At 46.1% G+C, this 20,759-nt stretch overlaps 1 protein-coding gene across 7 annotated transcripts in view; it reads right to left on the minus strand.

Moving 5' to 3' along the window:
* Positions 1-20,759, minus strand: part of ITPR2 (inositol 1,4,5-trisphosphate receptor type 2) — a 301,374-nt gene that overhangs the window by 145,954 nt on the left and 134,661 nt on the right. For 5 of the 7 annotated variants that reach the window (XM_056517618.1, XM_056517616.1, XM_056517613.1 and 2 more), the window contains exons 22-27: positions 16,307-16,494; positions 14,622-14,757; positions 14,280-14,340; positions 13,906-14,071; positions 13,033-13,209; positions 2,839-2,928 (exon numbers count right to left, since the gene is read on the minus strand). In XM_056517618.1, the coding sequence (XP_056373593.1) occupies positions 2,839-2,928; positions 13,033-13,209; positions 13,906-14,071; positions 14,280-14,340; positions 14,622-14,757; positions 16,307-16,494 (818 nt within the window). The remainder of the gene's footprint in view (positions 1-2,838; positions 2,929-13,032; positions 13,210-13,905; positions 14,072-14,279; positions 14,341-14,621; positions 14,758-16,306; positions 16,495-20,759) is intronic. The other 2 variants (XM_056517619.1, XM_056517614.1) reach the window with 1 other exon arrangement.

The following is a 20,759-nucleotide window of genomic DNA, read 5'->3' on the forward strand; positions in this document are numbered from 1 at the left end:
CGGGACAGGATCAGACTACACGGGACAGGATCAGACTACACGGGACAGGATCAGACTACACGGGACAGGATCAGACTACACAGGGCAGGATCAGACTACACAGGGCAGGATCAGACTACACAGGACAGGATCAGACTACACAGGACAGGATCAGACTACACAGGACAGGATCAGACTACACAGGACAGGATCAGACTACACAGGACAGGATCAGACTACACAGGGCAGGATCAGACTACACAGGGCAGGATCAGACTACACAGGGCAGGATCAGACTACACAGGACAGGATGAGACTACACAGCGAAGGATCAGACTACACAGGACAGAATGAGACTACACAGGACAGGATGAGACTACACAGGACAGGATCAGACTACACAGGACAGGATGAGACTACACAGGACAGGATGAGACTACACAGGACAGGATGAGACTACACAGGACAGGATCAGACTACACAGGGCAGGATCAGACTACACAGGGCAGGATCAGACTGCACAGGACAGGATCAGACTACACAGGACAGGATCAGACTACACAGGACAGGATCAGACTACACGGGACAGGATCAGACTACACGGGACAGGATCAGACTACACGGGACAGGATCAGACTACACGGGACAGGATCAGACTACACAGGACATGATCAGACTACACAGGACAGGATCAGACTACACAGGACAGGATCAGACTACACAGGACAGGATCAGACTACACAGGACAGGATCAGACTACACAGGGCAGGATCAGACTACACAGGGCAGGATCAGACTACACAGGGCAGGATCAGACTACACGGGGCAGGATCAGACTACACGGGGCAGGATCAGACTACACGGGGCAGGATCAGACTACACGGGGCAGGATCAGACTACACAGGGCAGGATCAGACTACACAGGACAGGATGAGACTACACAGGACAGGATCAGACTACACAGCGAAGGATCAGACTACACAGGACAGGATGAGACTACACAGGACAGGATGAGACTACACAGGGCAGGATCAGACTACACAGGACAGGATGAGACTACACAGGACAGGATGAGACTACACAGGGCAGGATCAGACTACACAGGGCAGGATCAGACTACACAGGGCAGGATCAGACTACACAGGACAGGATCAGACTACACAGGGCAGGATCAGACTACACGGGGCAGGATCAGACTACACGGGACAGGATCAGACTACACAGGGCAGGATCAGACTACACAGGGCAGGATCAGACTACACAGGACAGGATCAGACTACACAGGACAGGATCAGACTACACAGGACAGGATCAGACTACACAGGACAGGATCAGACTACACAGGACAGGATCAGACTACACAGGACAGGATCAGACTACACAGGGCAGGATCAGACTACACAGGGCAGGATCAGACTACACAGGGCAGGATCAGACTACACAGGACAGGATCAGACTACACAGCGAAGGATCAGACTACACAGGACAGGATGAGACTACACAGGACAGGATGAGACTACACAGGACAGGATCAGACTACACAGGACAGGATGAGACTACACAGGACAGGATGAGACTACACAGGACAGGATCAGACTACACAGGACAGGATCAGACTACACAGGACAGGATCAGACTACACAGGACAGGATGAGACTACACAGGACAGGATCAGACTACACAGGACAGGATCAGACTACACAGGACAGGATCAGACTACACAGGGCAGGATCAGACTACACAGGGCAGGATCAGACTACACAGGACAGGATGAGACTACACAGGACAGGATCAGACTACACAGCGAAGGATCAGACTACACAGGACAGGATGAGACTACACAGGACAGGATGAGACTACACAGGACAGGATGAGACTACACAGGACAGGATCAGACTACACAGGACAGGATCAGACTACACAGGACAGGATGAGACTACACAGGACAGGATCAGACTACACAGGACAGGATCAGACTACACAGGACAGGATGAGACTACACAGGACAGGATCAGACTACACAGGACAGGATGAGACTACACAGGACAGGATGAGACTACACAGGACAGGATGAGACTACACAGGACAGGATGAGACTACACAGGACAGGATCAGACTACACAGGGCAGGATCAGACTACACAGGGCAGGATCAGACTACACAGGGCAGGATCAGACTACACAGGACAGGATGAGACTACACAGGACAGGATCAGACTACACAGGGCAGGATCAGACTACACAGGACAGGATCAGACTACACAGGGCAGGATCAGACTACACAGGACAGGATCAGACTACACAGGACAGGATCAGACTACACATGGCCAGGATGAGACTACACAGGACAGGATGAGACTACACAGGACAGGATCAGACTACACAGGGCAGGATCAGACTACACAGGACAGGATCAGACTACACAGGACAGGATCAGACTACACAGGACAGGATGAGACTACACAGGACAGGATCAGACTACACAGGGCAGGATCAGACTACACAGGACAGGATCAGACTACACAGGGCAGGATCAGACTACACAGGACAGGATGAGACTACACAGGACAGGATCAGACTACACAGGACAGGATCAGACTACACAGGGCAGGATCAGACTACACAGGACAGGATCAGACTACACAGGACAGGATCAGACTACACAGGACAGGATCAGACTGTATACACTAAACAGTAGGAGATTTCTAATGCAGACTGTTCACAAACTCGATTCCTTTTTATTGTTGTTGCATTGGAACCATTTTGGTTGTAGCTGTTGTAGAAGTATACACACCTGATAAGTTATATATACATGAAGAAAAATGATAAAAATAAATAAATGAACCCTAGGGGCATTTACCTCTTTCACAATCTTGTAATTGTTGGCCTTGTTGCTGTCGATTTGGGGCTTCTTGATCCCTTCTTCCACTGGGGCGAGGATACTTGTGTCCTAAAAGCAAAATAAAGACTGGCTTCATAAAACATAGCCAATCACTCAAAGCATAGGGGCCCGGAGGTGAAATCAGACGGGGCCCCTCGGCCTGCTACCATACCCTTGTATTAACCTGTAGTAGTAAACAAAGGTGGCATGACTCACAAGCCTGATGCCCTCTCTCTTTTTTGACTAAAATTTGGGGGTCCTGTGAAGAGGCGGAGCCTGGGTAGAGAGACAGGCTCATTTAGCGACCCCCCCAAGGACCCTTCATCTGGTTTTATGATAACTTTTACTACAACTATAACACTATAACTTTAGCACTAGTCACTGCAGCAAATAAGGGCCACGATTCCTACCTAAGTACTGGTTGCCTTTTACCTTAAAGGGAAGTATTCCCAACTAACCTACCTACTGGGGGCTTCTACCTAATATAGGATAAATTTCCTACCTACCTACTGGGGTCCTTAAAGGGGTATTCCAGGCAAAAACTTTTTTTTATATATATATATGTATATCAACTGGCTCCAGAAAGTTAAACAGATTTGTAAATTACTTCTATTAAAAAATCTTAATCCTTTCAGTACTTATGAGCTTCTGAAGTTAAGGTTGTTCTTTTCTGTCGAAATCCTCTCTGATGACACCTGTCTCGGGAAACGCCCAGTTTAGAAGCAAATCCCCATAGCAAACCTTTTCTAAACCGAGTTTCCTGAGACACGTGTCTGTCATCAGAGAGCACTTAGACAGAAAAGAACAACCTTAACTTCAGAAGCTCATAAGTACTGAAAGGATTAAGATTTTTTAATAGAAGTAATTTAAAAATCTGTTTAACTTTCTGGAGCCAGTTGATATATATAAAAAAGTTTTTGCCTGGATAACCCCTAGAGGGCTTGTACCTAATTTTGGGGGTTCCATTCCTACCAACTAGGGGCTTGGACCTATTAGGGGTGATTCCCTACCTAACTACTGGGGGCTTCTAGTAATTAGGGGGGGATTTTCTACCAACCTACTGGGGGCATCTACCTAAATGGGCAGTATTTTCTTCCTTACTACTAGGCGCTTCTACATTATGGGGGGATTCCCTACCAAACTACTGGGAGCTTCTACCTTAATAAGGAGAATTTCCTACCTACATACTGGGAGCTTCTACATAATAGGGTGGGATTCTATTCATAACTACCGGGGGTTTTTACTTAATAAGGGGGATTAACTACCTACCTACTGGGTACTTCCTTCTACCTTCTAGGGGCATCTACCTAACAGAGGAGATTTCCTACCTACATACTGGGGGCTTCTACCTAATAGGATGGATTGCCTACCTAAATACCGGGGGCTTCTACCTAATAGGATGGATTGCCTACCTACATACCAGGGGCTTCTACCTAATAGGATGGATTGCCTACCTACATACCAGGGGCTTCTACCTAATAGGATGGATTCCCTACCTATCTACTGAGGTCTTCTTCCTAATAAGGGGATTATCTACTTAACTACCGGGGGCTTCTACCTAACAGGGGGATTCTCTACCTACCTCCTGGGGGCATATCTTAATTCTGAGTGTCGGTGAGGGCCTCATGTTTGTCTTTTGTCCAATGCTTCACAAAGTCTACAGCCACCTCTGCTGTCACATGACATTTAAAGAAAATTATCTATATTTTGGTATCGGTGAGTACTTGAAGAAAAAGTGTGGTATCGGGACATCCCAAATATAGATTATTAATAAAATTTTGGAGCCATGTGATCACTGAACTAGTAGTGGGGGTCCTCTGTGGTGTCTGGAGTTCCCCTTTAATTCTTGCTTTATGTATAGTCTGTGCCCGTAGGTTCTGCACAGTATTATCGTCATTCACCTCTCTCAGGGACTATTAACATCTCTGATAACTGAGGAAGCTTCCCCAGACGAGAAGGAGACCTGACGAGACGTCTCAATGCGGCCGCGCTTCGCCTCTTACCCCGATGACGAGGACATTTGGCATTCTAAGGCACCAGACACCGGCGCGTGTTTAACACAAACACCCAGAGGTCCTCCGTCACGTTGTGATATTCTCCCTGATATTCATCATCGCTTCCTCTGCGTCTCTGAAGACCCAATTACAGAGCAGAGAAGATGGCAGCTCAGGTCTGGTCCGGAGGACGCAGCGCACATCACACTCTGGGCTGACATTACACTCACATCCAAAATGTAATGTCAGGGGAGCGGGGTACAAAGAGGCGGCACAAATGTCACTTTATTCCAAAACATGACAAATATCAAAGTGAACAGAAACTAAAAACCTCGTATGTATGAGGAAGACTTTACTTTATCCTACAGTTTACATTACTGTCCACAGGAGGCAGTATTATAGTAGTTATATTCTTGTATATAGGAACAGTATTATAGAGGTTATATTCTTGTATATAGGAGCAGTATTATAGTAGATATATTCTTGTATATAGGAGCAGTATTATAGTAGTTATATTCTTGTATATAGGAGCAGTATTATAGTAGTTATATTCTTGTATATAGGAGGCAGTATTATAGTAGTTATATTCTTGTATATAGGAGTTGTTACGCCGAGCGCTCCGGGTCCCCGCTCCTCCCCGGAGCGCTCGCTTCACTCCCTCCGCTGCAGCGCTCCGGTCACGTCCTCTGACCCGGGGCGCTGCGATCCTGCTGCCAGCCGGGATGCGATTCGCGATGCGGGTAGCGCCCGCTCGCGATGCGCACCCCGGCTCCCCTACCTGACTCGCTCCCCGTCTGTTCTGTCCCGGCGCGCGCGGCCCCGCTCCCTAGGGCGCGCGCGCGCCGGGTCTCTGCGATTTAAAGGGCCACTGCGCCGCTGATTGGCGCAGTGGTTCCAATTAGGGTTTTCACCTGTGCACTTCCCTATATTACCTCACTTCCCTTGCACTCCCTTGCCGGATCTTGTTGCCTTAGTGCCAGTGAAAGCGTTCCTTGTGTGTTCCTTGCCTGTGTTTCCAGACCTTCTGCCGTTGCCCCTGACTACGATCCTTGCTGCCTGCCCCGACCTTCTGCTACGTCCGACCTTGCTTCTGCCTACTCCCTTGTACCGCGCCTATCTTCAGCAGCCAGAGAGGTGAGCCGTTGCTAGTGGATACGACCTGGTCACTACCGCCGCAGCAAGACCATCCCGCTTTGCGGCGGGCTCTGGTGAAAACCAGTAGTGGCTTAGAACCGGTCCACTAGCACGGTCCACGCCAATCCCTCTCTGGCACAGAGGGTCCACTACCTGCCAGCCGGCATCGTGACAGTAGATCCGGCCATGGATCCCGCTGAAGTTCCTCTGCCAGTTGTCGCTGACCTCACCAAGGTGGTCGCCCAGCAGTCACAACAGATAGCGCAACAAGGCCAACAGCTGTCTCAACTGACCGTTATGCTACAACAGTTGCTACCACAGCTTCAGCAGTCATCTCCTCCGCCAGCTCCTGCACCTCCTCCGCAGCGAGTGGCCGCTCCTGGGATACGCTTATCCTTGCCGGATAAATTTGATGGGGACTCTAAGTTTTGCCGTGGCTTTCTTTCCCAATGTTCCCTGCATCTGGAGATGATGTCGGACCTGTTTCCCACTGAAAGGTCTAAGGTGGCTTTCGTAGTCAGTCTTCTGTCCGGAAAAGCCCTGTCATGGGCCACACCGCTCTGGGACCGCAATGACCCCGTCACTGCCTCTGTACACTCCTTCTTCTCGGAAATCCGAAGTGTCTTTGAGGAACCTGCCCGAGCCTCTTCTGCTGAGACTGCCCTGTTGAACCTGGTCCAGGGTAATTCTTCCGTTGGCGAGTATGCCGTACAATTCCGTACACTTGCTTCAGAATTGTCCTGGAATAATGAGGCCCTCTGCGCGACCTTCAAAAAAGGCCTATCCAGCAACATTAAAGATGTTCTGGCCGCACGAGAAATTCCTGCTAATCTACATGAACTTATTCACCTAGCCACTCGCATTGACATGCGTTTTTCTGAAAGGCGTCAGGAACTCCGCCAAGATATGGACTCTGTTCGCACGAGGCGTTTCGTCTCCTCGGCTCCTCTCTCCTCTGGTCCCCTGCAATCTGTTCCTGTGCCTCCCGCCGTGGAGGCTATGCAGGTCGACCGGTCTCGCCTGACACCTCAAGAGAGGACACGACGCCGTATGGAGAACCTCTGCCTGTACTGTGCTAGTACCGAACACTTCCTGAGGGATTGTCCTATCCGTCCTCCCCGCCTGGAAAGACGTACGCTGACTCCGCACAAAGGTGAGACAGTCCTTGATGTCTACTCTGCTTCTCCACGTCTTACTGTGCCTGTGCGGATGTCTGCCTCTGCCTTCTCCTTCTCTACAGTGGCCTTCTTGGACTCTGGATCTGCAGGAAATTTTATTTTGGCCTCTCTCGTCAACAGGTTCAACATCCCAGTGACCAGTCTCGCCAGACCCCTCTACATCAATTGTGTAAATAATGAAAGATTGGACTGTACCATACGTTTCCGCACGGAGCCCCTTCTTATGAGCATCGGATCTCATCATGAGAGGATTGAACTTTTGGTCCTCCCCAATTGCACCTCGGAGATTCTCCTTGGACTTCCCTGGCTTCAACTTCATTCCCCAACCCTGGATTGGTCCACTGGGGAGATCAAGAGTTGGGGGTCCTCTTGTTCCAAGAACTGTCTAAAACCGGTTCCCAGTAACCCTTGCCGTAACTCTGTGGTTCCTCCAGTAACCGGTCTCCCTAAGGCCTATATGGACTTCGCGGATGTTTTCTGCAAAAAACAAGCTGAGACTCTACCTCCTCACAGGCCTTATGATTGCCCTATCGACCTCCTCCCGGGTACTACTCCACCCCGGGGCAGAATTTATCCTCTCTCTGCCCCAGAGACTCTTGCCATGTCCGAATACGTCCAGGAGAATCTAAAAAAGGGCTTTATCCGTAAATCCTCCTCTCCTGCCGGAACCGGATTTTTCTTTGTGTCCAAAAAAGATGGCTCCCTACGTCCTTGCATTGACTACCGCGGTCTTAATAAAATCACGGTTAAGAACCGCTACCCCTTACCCCTCATCTCTGAACTCTTTGATCGCCTCCAAGGTGCCCACATCTTCACTAAATTGGACTTAAGAGGCGCCTATAACCTCATCCGCATCAGAGAGGGGGACGAGTGGAAAACGGCATTTAACACCAGAGATGGACACTTTGAGTATCTGGTCATGCCCTTTGGACTGTGCAATGCCCCTGCCGTCTTCCAAGACTTTGTCAATGAAATTTTTCGTGATCTGTTATACTCCTGTGTTGTGGTATATCTGGACGATATCCTAATTTTTTCTGCCAATCTAGAAGAACACCGCCAGCATGTCCGTATGGTTCTTCAGAGACTTCGTGACAACCAACTCTATGCCAAAATTGAGAAATGTCTGTTTGAATGCCAATCTCTTCCTTTTCTAGGATATTTGGTCTCTGGCCAGGGACTACAGATGGATCCAGACAAACTCTCTGCCGTCTTAAATTGGCCACGCCCCTCCGGACTCCGTGCTATCCAACGCTTTTTGGGGTTCGCCAATTATTACAGGCAATTTATTCCACATTTTTCTACCATTGTGGCTCCTATCGTGGCTTTAACCAAAAAAAATGCTGATCCCAAGTCCTGGCCTCCTCAAGCAGAAGACTCCTTTAAACGACTCAAGTCTGCCTTTTCTTCGGCTCCCGTGCTCTCCAGACCTGACCCTTCCAAACCCTTCCTATTGGAGGTTGATGCCTCCTCAGTAGGAGCTGGAGCTGTTCTTCTACAAAAAAATTCTTCCGGGCATGCTGTCACTTGTGGTTTTTTCTCTAGGACCTTCTCTCCAGCGGAGAGGAACTACTCCATCGGGGATCGAGAGCTTCTAGCCATTAAATTAGCACTTGAGGAATGGAGGCATCTGCTGGAGGGATCAAGATTTCCTGTTATTATCTACACCGACCACAAGAACCTCTCCTACCTCCAGTCGGCCCAACGGCTGAATCCTCGCCAGGCCCGGTGGTCTCTGTTCTTTGCCCGATTTAATTTTGAGATTCACTTTCGTCCTGCCGATAAGAACATTAGGGCCGATGCTCTCTCTCGTTCCTCGGATGCCTCAGAAGTTGATCTCCCTCCGCAACACATCATTCCACCTGACTGCCTGATCTCCACTTCTCCTGCCTCCATCAGGCAGACTCCTCCAGGAAAGACCTTTGTTTCTCCACGCCAACGCCTCGGAATCCTCAAATGGGGTCACTCCTCCCATCTCGCAGGTCATGCGGGCATCAAGAAATCTGTGCAACTCATCTCCCGCTTCTATTGGTGGCCGACTCTGGAGACGGATGTTGGGGACTTTGTGCGAGCCTGCACTATCTGTGCCCGGGATAAGACTCCTCGCCAGAAGCCCGCTGGTTTTCTTCATCCTCTGCCTGTCCCCGAACAGCCTTGGTCTCTGATTGGTATGGATTTTATTACTGATTTACCCCCTTCCCGTGGCAACACCGTTATTTGGGTGGTCGTTGATCGATTCTCCAAAATGGCACATTTCATCCCTCTTCCTGGTCTTCCTTCTGCGCCTCAGTTGGCTAAACAATTTTTTGTACACATTTTTCGTCTTCACGGGTTGCCTACGCAGATTGTCTCGGATAGAGGGGTCCAATTCGTGTCTAAATTCTGGAGAGCTCTCTGTAAACAACTCAAGATTAAATTAAATTTTTCCTCTGCATATCATCCCCAGTCCAATGGACAAGTAGAAAGAATTAACCAGATCCTGGGTGATTATTTGCGACATTTTGTTTCCTCCCGCCAGGATGACTGGGCAGATCTCCTTCCATGGGCCGAATTCTCGTATAACTTCAGGGTCTCTGAATCTTCCTCCAAATCCCCATTTTTCGTGGTGTACGGCCGTCACCCTCTTCCCCCCCTCCCTACCCCCTTGCCCTCTGGTCTGCCCGCTGTGGATGAAATTTCTCGTGACCTTTCCATTATATGGAGAGAGACCCAAAATTCTCTCTTACAGGCTTCTTCACGCATGAAGAGGTTCGCGGATAAGAAAAGAAGAGCTCCCCCCGTTTTTTCCCCTGGAGACAAGGTATGGCTCTCCGCTAAATATGTCCGCTTCCGTGTCCCTAGCTACAAGTTGGGACCACGCTATCTTGGTCCTTTCAAAATTTTGTGTCAAATTAATCCTGTCTCTTATAAACTTCTTCTTCCTCCTTCTCTTCGTATCCCTAATGCCTTTCACGTCTCTCTTCTCAAACCACTCATCCTCAACCGTTTTTCTCCCAAATCTGTTCCTCCCACTCCTGTTTCCGGCTCCTCGGACGTCTTCTCGGTCAAGGAAATTTTGGCTGCCAAAAAGGTCAGAGGGAAAAATTTTTTTTTAGTAGACTGGGAGGGTTGTGGTCCTGAAGAGAGATCCTGGGAACCTGAGGACAACATCCTTGACAAAAGTCTGCTCCTCAGGTTCTCAGGCTCCAAGAAGAGGGGGAGACCCAAGGGGGGGGGTACTGTTACGCCGAGCGCTCCGGGTCCCCGCTCCTCCCCGGAGCGCTCGCTTCACTCCCTCCGCTGCAGCGCTCCGGTCACGTCCTCTGACCCGGGGCGCTGTGATCCTGCTGCCAGCCGGGATGCGATTCGCGATGCGGGTAGCGCCCGCTCGCGATGCGCACCCCGGCTCCCCTACCTGACTCGCTCCCCGTCTGTTCTGTCCCGGCGCGCGCGGCCCCGCTCCCTAGGGCGCGCGCGCGCCGGGTCTCTGCGATTTAAAGGGCCACTGCGCCGCTGATTGGCGCAGTGGTTCCAATTAGGGTTTTCACCTGTGCACTTCCCTATATTACCTCACTTCCCTTGCACTCCCTTGCCGGATCTTGTTGCCTTAGTGCCAGTGAAAGCGTTCCTTGTGTGTTCCTTGCCTGTGTTTCCAGACCTTCTGCCGTTGCCCCTGACTACGATCCTTGCTGCCTGCCCCGACCTTCTGCTACGTCCGACCTTGCTTCTGCCTACTCCCTTGTACCGCGCCTATCTTCAGCAGCCAGAGAGGTGAGCCGTTGCTAGTGGATACGACCTGGTCACTACCGCCGCAGCAAGACCATCCCGCTTTGCGGCGGGCTCTGGTGAAAACCAGTAGTGGCTTAGAACCGGTCCACTAGCACGGTCCACGCCAATCCCTCTCTGGCACAGAGGGTCCACTACCTGCCAGCCGGCATCGTGACAGGAGTAGTATTATAGTAGCTATATTCTTGTATATAGGAGGCAGTATTATAGTAGTTATATTCTTGTATATAGGAGCAGTATTATAGTAGTTATATTCTTGTATATAGAAGCAGTATTATAGTAGATATATTCTTGTATATAGGAGGCAGTATTATAGTAGTTATATTCTTGTATATAGGAGCAGTATTATAGTAGTTATATTCTTGTATATATGAGTGGTATTATAGTAGTTATATTCTTGTATATAGGAGCAGTATTATAGTAGTTATATTCTTGTATATATGACTGGTATTATAGTAGTTATATTCTTGTATATAGAAGCAGTATTATAGTAGATATATTCCTGTATATAGGAGCAGTATTATAGTAGTTATATTCTTGTATATAGGAGCAGTATTATAGTAGTTATATTCTTGTATATAGGAGGCAGTATTATAGTAATTATATTCTTGTATATAGGGGCCAGTTTTATAGTAGTTATATCCTTGTATATAGGACCAGTATTATAGTAGATATATTCTTGTATATAGGGGGCAGTATTATAGTAGTTATATTCTTGTATATAGGAGCAGTATTATAGTAGTTATATTCTTGTATATAGGAGCAGTATTATAGTAGTTATATTCTTGTATATAGGAGGCAGTATTATAGTAGTTATATTCTTGTATATAGGAGCAGTATTATAGTAGTTATATTCTTGTATATAGGAGCAGTATTATAACTACTATAATACTGCTCCTATATACAAGAATATAACTACTATAATACTGCCTCCTATATACAAGAATATAACTACTATAATACTGCCTCCTATATACAAGAATATAACTACTATAATACTGCCTCCTATATACAAGAATATAACTACTATAATACTGCTCCTATATACAAGAATATAACTACTATAATACTGCCTCCTATATACAAGAATATAACTACTATAATACTGCTCCTATATACAAGAATATAACTACTATAATACGGCCTCCTATATACAAGAATATAACTACTATAATACTGCTCCTATATACAAGAATATAACTACTATAATACTGCTCCTATATACAAGAATATAACTACTATAATACTGCCTCCTATATACAAGAATATAACTACTATAATACTGCCTCCTATATACAAGAATATAACTACTATAATACTGCCTCCTATATACAAGAATATAACTACTATAATACTGCTCCTATATACAAGAATATAACTACTATAATACTGCCTCCTATATACAAGAATATAACTACTATAATACTGCTCCTATATACAAGAATATAACTACTATAATACGGCCTCCTATATACAAGAATATAACTACTATATTCTTGTATATAGGAGCAGTATTATAGTAGTTATATTCTTGTATATAGGAGCAGTATTATAGTAGTTATACTCTTGTACATAGAAGCAGTATTATAGTAGTTATATTCTTGTATATAGGAGCAGTATTATAGTAGTTATATCCTTGTATATAGGAGCAGTATTATAGTAGTTCTATTCTTGTATATAGGGGCAGTATTATAGTAGTTATATTCTTGTATATAGGAGTAGTATTATAGTAGATATATTCTTGTATATAGGGGCAGTATTATAGTAGTTATATTCTTGTATATAGAAGCAGTATTATAGTAGTTATATTCTTGTATATAGGAGCAGTATTATAATAGTTATATTCATGTACATAGGGACAGTATTATGGTAGTTATATTCTTGTACAGAGAGAAGTGGTATGTGGAGTTCTATAGTCTGGCACTAATAGAACATGTTCATGGTAATGTACTGTACAGTCTTATCCCCAGACTCTCTCGCATTGTCCTGACTGCGCTGTCTTCTCCTAATTGCACATGTGGGGTACAGGGGACTTGTCGCTGCCATTTTCAGACCTTTGTTTAATCACCCGGTAAATGTAATGGACGCCGGGGAGAATAATTCACCTCATTAATCTGCTCTTTGCCGTCCTTGGCCTGCCCGTCTCCCAGCTCCTCACTCTCGTAGCTATTGCTCTTTTCAACCCAAAGTTCAGATTTCTCCACCGTCAGCCGTAATTGGTCCAGATCAGCCTTGATCTGCTTGTAGTTGTCGACATCCTGATTTGACACCAATAACTGAACCTGCACAGAAGAACATCAAAAGCCAAGATTAATATTAAAATATAAAGATTCCCCCCCCCCCCTTTTCCCGTCACACTGAAACTAATGTAAAATCATGAATGGACCGTGTACGGCCGATTGTCCCGCTTAACATCCAAAGGGGATGAATGGAATGGAAATGGCCTACTATGGCCAAAAATAAGAGAACTATAATAAAGGGGTTGCCAAGGATTTTAAAAACGTGGCCGCTTTTTAAAAAAAAAAATTTTTTATTTCTTTTAAGAAACAGCATCACACTTGCTCTGAGGTTGTGTGTGGTATTGCAAATAAACCTTATTCACTTTAATGGAGCTAAATTGCAATACTAGTGGTTATATAATATGCATTTGTTTGTGTCATTGTCCTATTGCCCCTGAATACACCACCTGTAGGGTGGTGAAACATGTTGGGCGGGAAGGGCATTGTGAAATGTTTTAATACCAGCGAGGATAGTGCTATTTCCACGTGTAGACTGCAGGTGCATGTGGATACAGCTATTCTCTAGGACTCAATGGCACCACGGTACATAGCGTAGTCATGGAGCGGAGTAAAACATGTAAAATGTAACATTTTGCAATGGGTCCAGTGGGCATTGCATAAGCGACTCTATGGAAATCCCCCTTCCCCCCCCCCCTTACCTTGTTTTAAGACAAAAATACTGACAAGACTTGTTCCTACCTGTTTGAAGGCCTGGAGGACCTCGGCTCTCTGGCTGAAATGCTTGAAGAGAAGTTGGAGGGCGCCGGAGAGCAGCGGCGGGTAATCGTGCATGATGAGATGGATAAGGACCCGCAGGAACGTTCGGCCACCTTCATCGTCCAGTTCTACAGGATTCTTCTCTCTACTGATATGTTACAATCAATGGAAGTCATATTAATAACAGTCCCGATCTAGCTAATAGGGGTGGGGTTTTTAAAATTTGTATAAAAATTGGTATTTCCAAATTCAGGGGCATTACTAGGCAGAGACTGGGATGGGGCTAAAAATACCTAAGTGTAGGCAAGTATCCAAAGGACCTACAGAAAAGTAATAGTATTTTGTCTCAGACTCACCTTCCAGCAAACATGGTCTCTGCCAGCGCCGCTATTTCATCAATATCGGGTACAACCGCTGCTAAAAGAAAAAATGTTAGCAATGGTTACACCATGATCCATATGAGGCTTCAAAAACAGACAATAGGGCATTAAAGGGGTTAGTTTAGATTAGAAAGACATAGCTGATTTCTTTCAAAAACAGCGCTACCCCTGTCCTCAGGTTGTGTTTGGTATTACAACCCTGCTCCATTTACTTTAATGAAACTGAGCTGCAATACCTCTCACAAACTGCGAACAAGAGTGGCGCTGTTTTTTTAAAGAAATCGGCTATGCCTTTCTAAGCCTGGATAATCTGCTCACCTGACAGTGTTGGGGTCTCTGGCGGAGCGACTGTGGACGCTGTGGAGTTGTCAACGCTGCCAGTATCCCCAAATTCCTTCTTGTAAATCGAAAGCATATAGGAAATCCTGTAATCGAGCCGGACACTGAGGATGAACTGAAGCACAAAAAAGTTGCCATTAAGATAAGAAAATTAAAATATATAAATAAGGTTGTAATAAAAAAGCAGTACTCAGTACTCATCAATCCCCTGCTGCTGCCGTCCTGACGGTCCCCGTCCCCGCGGATCTACTCTTCCTTTTTCATTTCACCATACAAATTCCGACAATCAATGGTTAAAGGGGATAAGTTATAGATCGCGGGGGTCCGACTGTTGAGATCCCCTGTGATCTCCTGAATGGGGCCCCGGCAGTCTGCAGGAAGTGGCCATTCGGACCCTCGCAGGAAGCCGCAGCCGACACGCCCCCTCCATGTATCTCTATGGGATACATGGATGGGGCGTGTTGGCTGCCACTACGTGCAGGGGTCGTCCCGCCCCCTTCCAGCAGACTGCTGGGGCCCCGTGCAGGAGATCGCAGGGGGTCTCAGCAGTCGGACCCCCGCGATCTATAACTTATATACTCCCTTATAGGGGTACTCCGCTGCTCAGCTTTTGGAACAAACTGTTCTGAACGCTGGAGTCGGGAGCTTGTGACGTCATAGCCCAGCCTCCTCATGACGTCACACCCTGCCCCCTCCCATAGACGTGCATTGAGGGGGTGGGGTGGGACATCATGAGGGGTGGGGGCTATGACGTCACGAGCCCCCGGCGCCGGCTCCAGCGTTTGGAACAGTTTGTTCCAAACGCTGAGTAGCGGAGTACCCCTTTAAGGTCGTCAGTACTGAGCCCAGTGATTGACTCAGGGGGCATCTACTTAGGTACTGAGACCCCCACCCACAAGGAGGTGGAGTACAGCAGGGATGGGGTACCATCGGGACAGCAGTAGCAGGGGATCATGATGTTAATATTGATTTTATATATATATATATATATATATATATATATATATATATATATATTATTTTTTTTTTATACATGGCCCACCCTCCCCCACTTCATTTTTATCCTGCTAGACAACCCTTTATGCTCTTCTTCACCAATTTCCAGATAAGCTTAGACAAATAAATGGTTCCTTTAGTAAAGCTCTAGATTGCTATAGACTGCTTGGAGGAACCACTGATAATAAAGATGGCTGTACGCATAAAAAAACTAAACAAAAAAATTATATACATATATATATATATATATATATATATATATATATATATGTATTGGTGAGGTGTTCTTCCAACCATCTAAGGGGTATGATGACATCAAAGTAGGATGAAAAAAAGGTCGGGCATGTTAGAATTTCACTTCCCAATTCTTTTGTTCTCAGGGAGTTTAGTTACTACCAGGAGAACCTGGCAGTGGTTTCGCCCTCTCCCTATTCAGAAAACATGTGCACAAGAGGGATCTGGGTATATATTGGAATATCCGACAGCTTTCTAATATGTGCAGCTGTCTTCAGGGGTCTGATCTTTATTTTTCCATTATAAAAAAATTACAAAAGTTTTCAACATATTCGCCAGTACTCAACTATCAACGTACAGGGTGCAATTACTAACCCCATCGCTGTCCCTAAAAAAATGATCAGAAAATATATGACACGGTCATGAATCTCTACCTGCAAAATCTCAATGATTTTGAGTTTGGTGTCCATAACAGTAATATCTTCACTGTCAGTCGTCTGCTTGCTGGAGTGGAGCCCTGTCTGAACATCAGGCACCGCCATGGGTAAAACAGACCCCCTGCTGAGAACCATCTGCGTCATCATCTCGCCCACTCCATGAATGGTCCTCATAACATTGTTACCTAGGACAGTGACACATAACACAGCACATTAGTCTGAATCACATTCAACGACGCAGTTAAACCCTCCGCAGGGCCATTGTCGAGCCTCCTCTTAGCTCCCACTGCTGAGACGCACAAAGCAAAATACACTATTCCAGGATTTACTGGCTAAATATAAACCATAAATCTCTCGTTTGGGTCATTTTCAGCTTAATTCTCCAATGGAAACCGGCAAGAGATTTCTGACATTGGAACAGGGACGGCCATTAATCTGAATCGGCAGCCAGATATAAACCTTTCTTACACAAAGCCACATAATAAATATTACACAACAAAAGAAACAACATATTAATGAATGATACCGTCAAATCCTCAAACTAAAAATTCACATTTAAAATTAGAATTTAAAGGGACCATGATCGGCGGTTTATAGTACCTATAGATGTAAGCAATTTCCTCCTTAGCCTGAAACGGCCACATGGCAGGAAGGTGGTTTTGGTGGTTGTACGCAGAAATCAGCAGTATGAGGCGCCACAGCACGAACTACATAGACCTCTGATGGGTCATGTGCTGTTTTGCATCACTTCTGGACAGTTCTGGAGATGAGTCGTTAATAGGAGGTAAACGTGGTATAGCATTAACCCATTCCCATCCAGCTATGAAAACCCATCATGCCATTGGTTTGCTCCCTCAAATGAAGAGCGTCTCTTACTGTGGAGGACCACACATGCCTACTGATTTCAGTGAGTACCATACTCCTCTTCTCCACTGGAGGAGCTATAGAGAAACAGAACACTAGCTGAAAGGTTACACAGATTACAGTGGTTTTCATGATTAACTTCTCCTCAAGGGGCTCCTTTAAAGGGGTACTCCGGCGAAAAAACCTCTTATCCCTTATCCAAAGGATAGGGGATAAGAAGTCCGATCATCTGTGCACGGAGCGAATTCCGCTCTGTGCCGGATGACTGGTGACTACAGCCGCCACGCCCCTTTCATTCATGTCTATGGCGTATGTAGCCGTCACACCCCCTCCCATAGACATGAATGGAGGGGGCGTGACGTGACATCATGAACACGGAAGCTCCAAGCTTCTGTGTTCCGGACACTGCCGCTGCCAGCCTGGAGATCACTGGGATCCCCAATGATCAAACATCTTATCCCCTATCCAAAGCATAGGGGATAAGGTGTTTGATTGCAGGGGTCCCACCGGAGTACCCCTTTAACTTAAAGGGGTCCTCCGCCCCTAGACATCCTATCCTCTATCCAAAGCATAGGGGATAAGATGTCCGATCGCGGGGGTGCCGCCGCTGGGGACCCCCGCGATCTTTGCCGCGGCACCCCAACATCTGATGCACGGAGTGAACTTTGCTTCGTGCCGGATGGCTGGCAATGCGGGGCAGAGGCTCGTGAGGTCACGGTCCCGCACGTGATGTCACAGCCACGCCCCCTCCCATAGACTTGCATTAAGGGGGCATGGCCATGACGCCACGAGCCTCCAATGCTCCAGCGCTGCACCCGATGCTCTAAGCGAACGCTGGGTGCAGCAATGAGATCGCAGGGGTCCCCAGTGGTGATCTCTGTGCTGCACCCAGTGGACCCCCTCAGGTACGTGATAAGATGTCTAGGGGCGGAGTACCCCTTTAAGCAGTGCACAACCCCTTCAGGGCAGTGACAACCCATTATGCCATTGATTTCTTTCCTCAAAAAAAAAAAAAATCTCTGACTGTGGAGGATCTCATACAATGTAATACTTAATGTCACCACTGGTGTCACTGCACAACCCATCATGCCGTGCCAACCCATCATGCCATTGGTTTCCTCATTGGCAGTGGTGAAAGCGGAAGTAATAAGTTACTTAAATCTCATATTTGGAGGGGGGGGGGATAATAAATTTAGACTCTTTTAGAAATCCCATACTATTAGGGATTTCAATCCTTCCTGCTTCAGGACTGTCGTCTTGTAGCTACTAAAAGCATTTCTCACTCTGGAAGACCTGCCACAATGACCTAGTACGATGGAGGACCCGATACAATGTAATACTTCATGTCACCACTGGTGTCACTGCAGATAAACTGGACACTTATGGAAAGGTTCCCCACAGAGAACAGAGATTGTTGTCATCAATTTATTCTCAAAGGCGATCAAAGGGAAAGTGAACACCAAAACTATATTTTAGCTTTTAGGTACTGTATATAATAAAATACTGACAAACCAGTCTTCAAAAAAAGCAAAATGTGCAATACATAAATCAAAATGTGAAAAGATATGAATTAATTTTAAAAGGGTCCCACAGTGAACCAAACATTAGTCCACTATACCAAACCAGCTAAAAACCAGGTATACCTTGGTATACTGTGGCTACAACAGTTCCTGTTAGACAATTACAGAGAATGTCTCAACATGTTTCCTCCTGTTACGATAGTATCAAGCTTCATCAGGGGACCAAACAACAGGAGACAATGAGACATATAGATATTCTAACTCATAAAAACATATAGACACCAGTTAGACAAATCCAATGGGGATAAAACCCCTGGTCCGATTACAGACCACACAGGCTGGATGATGAAACTCCACAATAAAGGGTAGCATCAGGGCTGCATAGATGAGACAGTTCCGAAGTAAAAAATACACTGTTAGGGTACGTTCACACGAGCGGATCCCTAGCGTGTATTAAGCTGTGTATTGAGCTGTGGATCCGCCACTAAAGGACCGCTGTATGCCGCCTTTACAGGTGCCTGCTTGGAGCGGCAACATGCCTCTACAAGCAGACACACTGAAGAGATGCAATGCACGCGCATGCGCAGTATACTCGCACATCGCGGCAGCTCTCGGCCTAGCTTAAAGAGCAGGGGGAGCGGCCGCAATGTGTGCGATTACACCGCGCATGTGCATCGCATGCGCGGTGTAATCGCACACATTGCGGCCGCTCCCCCTGCTCTATAAGCAAGGCCGAGAGCTGCCGCGATGTGCGAGTATACTGCGCATGCGCATGGCAACTCGCACATCGCAGTGTGTCTGCTAGGAGCGGCGTATTGCCGATCCGAGCAGGCACCTGTAAAGGCAGCATACAGGGGTCCTTCAGCGGGCGGATCTGAAGTGTAATACACGATGGGGATCCGCTCGTGTGAACGTACCCTAAGGGCTGTGACAACCCATCATGCCACTGGGTTTCTCCCTCAAATGAATGACTCCCTTTAAAACTTTTTTCTCCCATTTATTATAAATTTTTAAGTGTTAGTGGCCCTTTAAGGTTTTATTTTTTCCCCATTTTTTTTTTTTTTTTTTTGTAAGGAACAAGGTAATAAATTTGATCAGAATTGACAGCTTAAACCTGGGATAAATAAGAGCCAGGAAAGAAAGAAAAAAACTATTAAACATACAATTACAGAGAATATACTAAGTAAAAGAAAAACCTTTCCTGCCTCAAAAGAATGATCCCCTTCAGAATTGTTATCCACATACATTCTCTTGTGTTTATAAGTGTTAGCGGCCCTTTTAGAATTTTTTTTTCCAATGCGCCAGGTATTATATATATTTATAATTGACTGTTTAAACTCGGGCTAATTAAGAGAAGAAGAAAAAAAAACATACAATTACAGAGAATGCTCCAACGCGTTTCCCCCTGTTATGATTGGGCTTCATCAGGGGACCAGATACCTGGAAATACTTAGACATGCAGGTATTCTAACTGGATTAACCATATAGACACCAGTTAGATAAATCCAATAGGGATAATACTCCCGACCACTCATGCTGGATGATGAGACTTCCCGATATAGTGGATATAGCTAGTCTGTATGGCAGGTATCCTCAAGGGGACCCTCTTACTAAAGCTAAAAAAGTAAAAAAAAAAAAAAAAAACAATTTCCTCCCTCAAAAGAAAGACCCCCTTTAAAACTTTTATCAACATACATTCTCTGGTGTTTTTTAAGTGTTAGCAGCCCTTTAGAAAAAGTTTTCTTTTTTTTTATTTATTTATATATTATATATAATTATAATTGACGGTTTAAACTCGGGCTAAATAGGAGCCGGAGAAGAAGAAGAAGAAGAAAAAAACTCTTAAAACATACAATTACAGAGAATGCTCCAACGCGTTTCCCCTGTTATGACTTGGCTTCGCCAGGGGACCAGATAACTGAAAACACTGAGACATACAGGTATTCTAACTGGATTAACCATTTAGACACCAATTAGATAAATCCAATAGGGAAAATACCCCTGACCACTCAAGCTGGATGATGAGACTTCCTGATACAGTGGATATAGCTAGTCTTTATGGCAGG

This window comes from Hyla sarda, chromosome 4, assembly GCF_029499605.1.
Source record: "Hyla sarda isolate aHylSar1 chromosome 4, aHylSar1.hap1, whole genome shotgun sequence".
In the NCBI taxonomy this organism is placed as follows: Eukaryota; Metazoa; Chordata; class Amphibia; order Anura; family Hylidae; genus Hyla; species Hyla sarda.